This window comes from Limulus polyphemus, unplaced genomic scaffold, assembly GCF_000517525.1.
Source record: "Limulus polyphemus unplaced genomic scaffold, Limulus_polyphemus-2.1.2 Scaffold6683, whole genome shotgun sequence".
NCBI classification, from domain to species: Eukaryota; Metazoa; Arthropoda; class Merostomata; order Xiphosura; family Limulidae; genus Limulus; species Limulus polyphemus.
Window position 1 is genome coordinate 21,318 of NW_013672293.1, and position 6,070 is coordinate 27,387.

General features: G+C 34.1%; 1 protein-coding gene across 1 annotated transcript in view; it reads right to left on the reverse strand.

Annotated features, from left to right (window-relative positions):
* LOC106473967 (probable C-mannosyltransferase DPY19L1) overlaps positions 1-6,070 on the reverse strand; it is a gene marked incomplete at its 5' end in the record, with an annotated part of 31,893 nt that overhangs the window by 5,287 nt on the left and 20,536 nt on the right. The window contains 3 exons of the mRNA XM_013934656.2: positions 1,280-1,379; positions 1,636-1,810; positions 3,560-3,679. Of these exons, the coding sequence (XP_013790110.2) occupies positions 1,280-1,379; positions 1,636-1,810; positions 3,560-3,679 (395 nt within the window). The remainder of the gene's footprint in view (positions 1-1,279; positions 1,380-1,635; positions 1,811-3,559; positions 3,680-6,070) is intronic.

Here is a 6,070-nt window from a genome sequence, read left to right on the forward strand (position 1 = left end):
TCCCCCTTAACTCTTCTTTTTTTAAGAAAAACAATTTCAGAGATTTCGACCACTCCTCATATGACAACCCCTCAATCCCAGGCGCCATTCTAGTAACCCTCCTCTGAATCCTTTCCAATAATTCAATGCCCTTCCTACGGTGAGGAGCCCCAAGACTGAACATAATATTCTAAATGTGGCCTAACCAATGACCTATACAATGAAAGTATAACCTCTTTACACTTGTATTCAATATTTCTATAGATACAACCTAAAATCCTATTTGCCCTACCACTAGCAACAGCTTGGATGGCTTTAGAGACTGATCAACTATTACACCAAGATATCTTTCTTTCATGACACTGTTAAGGTTATTCTCATCCAAATTATGATAACCTGCATATATTATCTTCCATTTATTATAATTAAAACCCATCTGCCATTTACTTGCCCAACTCACTAAGTGATCTAAATCCTTTCGTAAATCAGCAGCATCCTCTTCACAGCTAGCAACATCCAAGACCTTAGTATTATCTGCAAATTTAAGTAATTTATTGACCAATCCTTCATCTATGTCATTGATATAAATCAGAAAGAGCAAAGGTCTAAGACAGAGCCCAGAAATACCTCACTTGTGACATGAATCCAGTCTGACTGACCTCCATTTATAACAACCCTCTGCTTTCTTACATTCAGCCACTCTTCCATCCAATTAGCTAACTTATCCCTCACACCTATAGAGATAATTTTTTACAAGCCTTTTATGTGTCACCTTGTTAAAGGCTTTTTGAAAATCCAGATCCACCAAATCTACACCCTTACCCTCATCTATATAAGCAGATAATATGGAGCCCTGTCACTGTGGTAACTTGACATGTGGCACCTTGTTAAAGGCTTTCTGAAAATCCAGATACACCAAATCTACACCCTTACCCTCATCTATATAAGCAGATAATATGGAGCCCTATCACTGTGGTAACTTGACATGCGTATTCTTGCCCAACTGACATGCATAGGATTATAAATCCAATACAATGTATTACAAGGCTGTCTTATTACAATTAACAACTGAATGTGTAGATAATCACATCTTTAATCCATGTACATTTTTTTCTTCTTCTTGATGCTGAAAATAGGGAATGCTAATTAATTACAGATTGTAAACTCTAATATAAAGTAATGGGCTCTCGATTTTTAACAGCCAATAAACAGGAGAATATTCCTAACCAAACTGTTAAAACTAAAGTGCACGGATCAACGATGATGACGAAGTGAGAGGATAATAGCTTGACAGAAGCACCTTAAACCGGCATCTTCGTAATGAGGATGATTGATGATTGGACGTCTCGATGACAGCATTAAATTTGCCATAGTTGGCATTGGTCCAGCAAAAACAGCATCTGAAAAAAAACAAAAAAAACATTATTTTTCTCATAAAATAATGTATCAAAGATTAAGGTTTTGGTTTTATTGAATGTAAAATTATAAATGTAATATTTTATGAATATTATAGACACATATCTTTTGTCTAGCAAGAAGTTAGTGTTAGTCTGGAAAGTAGTCTTAACTAGATGTGCACATATTAAGCTATAAAATAACACCAACTTGTATCTCACTGTAATTTGGTTGATCCACTCAGTTAACTATTAATCTCACCTTGGGACGTAGTACTATTGACCCATTCAATAAGCTCCTCTAGCGAAGGATTACTGTATTCTCCAAGGATGCTACGTTGATGCTGGATGTTTTGTATTCCCTGAATGCTCATTAAGCAAAGGATGATGGCTGTACCGGCGTAGTGAAGTTTAATGGAATGAATAAAGCCAAAAAACTACAACAGAATAATACCAGAACAGTAAATCTCTCAAGTTTGGTCACTGTCTATTTTCATATTGTTAGTCTCAAAATTAAACACATGCTATTAAACTAGTATGCACAAAATTAAAATCATATACAACCACATTTTGACATCTTGTGGGTATTGTGATGTCACCAAAAACTGATCACTTTGGGAAGGGTAATAATGGTCATTTTTCACATAAAATATTCATGCACTCAGATCATAAATATGTGTTCAGGTTTGGATTTAAAAGTAATGTCATTTATACTTAATGACAAAGAAAAAAACAGTAATATGGATCAATTTGGGGTACCAAGACCACCCACAGAGACTTGCAACAAGTCATATCCCAGCAGTGGTATGCAAAGTGCAATGTCTTGTAAGTGGTGAGGATTCATGAACACAAAAGTCACCCATGTATCTCGGTCAATAATACACAACATAATCAAGAAGTATTTTCATCTCAAAATGAGACTAACAGGGTACAAATTCATTAAGATAATGCTTCCAGTCCTACCACCCATTTAATTATCACAAAATGCAATCCCTGTGGATTTCTGTGTGATCAGGCTGTTGATTTGGAACACCAGATGGATAAGGAAAGCATGCAGGGAAAAATGATGCACTTTAAAAATGACAGCCTTATTACCAAATCTTTTGCAATGGAAACTATGCTGTAGGGTTATTGTCAAGATGCAAGGTCAGCAGATAGAATAAGCCTTGACATGACAAATTGTAATATAATGACATGGTGAGGCTTAAAAATCATTTCAATTTAACCTTCTGTACTTCTTAATTTGCCATCTGTTATTAAAAGGTACAGTTCCAAATAAAAGTATTTGGTAGGTAAAAAACAATGCTCATATTGATTATAAGTTTTTAACACAGTTATATTCTACGTCCTGAGCTAACGAATAAAGAAACACGCTACAAACTACTTCACTGGAAGTACACTTTAAGAAGAGTGACTGTAGCATATTTCACACTAAGCCTATTTTAACAGAACTGATCTGAACCTTGGTATTAGTCACAATCTGGATGCTGTTGCTAAAACTTTGCCTAAAGCACCATTTCTCTCCATCAACAACCTTAAAGAGACCATGGGATTCACATGTAAATTAAGTGGGAATCAGCCCGCTACTTACTGCTAATAAAGAGAAGTTTAATACATTTGTTGAAGATGACATAAGGCAAGATTAATTTACAACAACACTACAATAATAAAAAATAAAATTTGTATCCTATTAGTGGGAGGTAATTTAAGTAGGTAGTAATTATTATTATTATAAATCATGTAAAAATAACAGGAAATAAAAACCAACATTTTCTTTCTATCACACAAAGCAAAACAAATCATAGCATTATATTGTCCCCCAAAAAATGTTCCGACTTTTAGAGCTTTTAAACGTTCTCACAATAAAGATCAAAACGTGCCTTTCTGGACGACAGCAGGGAGACTATAACGTACCTTTCTGGACGACAGCAGGGAGACTATAACGTACCTTTCTGGATGACAGCAGGGAGACTATAACGTACCTTTCTGGACGACAGCAGGGAGACTATAACGTACCTTTCTGGACGACAGCAGGGAGACTATAACGTACCTTTCTGGATGACAGCAGGGAGACTATAACGTACCTTTCTGGATGACAGCAGGGAGACTATAACGTACCTTTCTGGATGACAGCAGGGAGACTATAACGTACCTTTCTGGATGACAGCAGGGAGACTATAACGTACCTTTCTGGACGACAGCAGGGAGACTATAAGGCAGAGTTGTGGTGTGAAAAACAGTTTCAGTCTCATGATCAACACAGCCATTATGGTGAAAGCACAAAGCTGAAGAATATTGTACGCTACCTGGTCAAACAAATAATACTGTCATATTTCTTTTCTATGATGTGTTTGAAAAAAAATCAACTCCATTTTTTAAGCTTTGACACAATTATGTAAATTTCTTCGTGCAACTAAATGATAACCAAAAACTTTTGCATACAAATACTAAAACACCTTCTGTTTGTTTTTGAATTTCCTGCAAAGCTACTTCGAACCTATCTGTCCCTAATTTTGAGGGTAGACGACAGCTAGTTAATACTACCCACCACCAACTATTGGGCTACTCTTTACCAACAAACACTGGGATTGACTGTCACATTTTAACATCCTCACGTCTGAAAGGGCAAGCATGTTCTATAATGGGATTCAAACAAGAAACTTTAAGATTGTGAGTTGAGTGCCCTAACTATCAGGGCCATGACATCTTTATATTGTAAAGAAAACTAATAAAAACAGGCAGCTTTTGAATAAGATTCTGATTTGGTTAAGGTGAAGTGGTGGAAGACTTTGAATTATGCCAAGAATACCCGTAAAAGGGAAACTCATCCTACAGAGTTGTGATTTTATAAACCATTCACATTTTAAGACTAAAAACCTTTCACACACGTAGTTAAATCGCAAATAGCTTATCATAATATAGCGATCAAACTCGGAACTAATCGTAGACAAAAATTAAGCTAACTAAAACAAAGTAAAGTTCCTATAAAAGTTTAGAAAAAAACAAAACCACTGAACAACAACAAACTCTGCTAAATATCTCGTATCTATATTTTATTTAAATGTTCTTGTGCTTTAAACTTTCCAAACGTATAAATACTGGCAATATCCCATATGCTTTCAAAATTAAAAACAGCGAAAGTAGGAAAGAAAAAATATACAAGAAAATGACGTTTCGCCACCGTTAACATTTTTGTTGTGAACCTAATTAACTGTGGTACCTCGTTCAGAAATAAAATTTCTTAGTTTTTACAATAGGATTACAATTGTGATTACAATTAAAAATAGGGCAGAAAAAAACATACAATAAAGCAACATTTTGCTACCATTAATGTGGCATCATTAGGTACCTCACGCAACTGAATATATGTTAAGTACACCCAATGGTGATGTCACGACATAACCTTGACCTTAGCATAAATTTAAATGTACTCCATGCATTTTACTTATTATAGTTTTGTTATTAAAATTTTACTAACGTACCTCCTGACTGTTTCTATTGAAAAAACACAAGATAACTAGTTACCAAAGAAGACACCGTATACCTCCTGACTGTTTCTATTGAAAAAATACAAGATAATTAGTTACTAAAGAAGTCACAGTATACCTCCTGACTGTTTCTATTGAAAAAATACAAGATAATTAGTTACTAAAGAAGTCACAGTATACCTCCTGACTGTTTCTATTGAAAAAACACAAGATAATTAGTTACTAAAGAAGTCACAGTATACTCCTGACTGTTTCTATTCTGTTATTGTATTGTAGATTGTAAGAGATAGTTGGAACAGAGAGCACCTACACAAAGAGGAATTTCAAGGATACACTGCTCAAGTGAGTAATAAGTTCTAAAAGTTTCAAACTCGGGTAAATGTGAGTCACTAATATGATTCTGTATTTTGTTAATGACTTATAGTATCTGCCAAAACTGTACGTACACTGGATGATCTTGGATATATTTCCTGAAATGTTTTATGATATAGAGTATATATATATACACACTAAATAGTGTTTTATAAATGGAATTACAAACCTTATTACATTGTGTACATATTGTATAAAACAAACGGTAATTCAGCTTAAAACTTTGATATGTAAATTATTCAGTATTTATAATGTACTTTCAAATTTTTTGTAACAACTGTAGCAACCACATATATATATTTTTTAATCATTCTCAACATAAAAACGTGTTTCAGTTATTTTTAAAAATGTTTTGAACTGTGACTTCTTTAGTAACTAATTAACGTGTGTTTTTTCACACTTACAGATGAATATAAAAGTCAATTAAAATTTTTTAACTTTGAATGGCAGTAAACTAACTTGAAGATAATCTGTCAGATATCAAATTAAATTCATAAACATTCCAATGACTCAGTTCACCAATCAGGTGGTTTTTGTTTTTATACTGAATAAGCGTTTTGAAATTAAAAAGAGGAGTATAATAGGATCTCATATCAAATCAATTAACTCACAGTTCCCATTTGGCAAATCAATTAACTCACAGTTCCCATTTGCCAAATCAATTAACTCACAGTTCCCATTTGCCAAATCAATTAACTCACAGTTCCCATTTGGCAAATCAATTAACTCACAGTTCCCATTTGCCAAATCAATTAACTCACAGTTCCCATTTGGCAAATCAATTAACTCACAGTTCCCATTTGCCAAATCAATTAACTCACAGTTCCCATTTGGCAA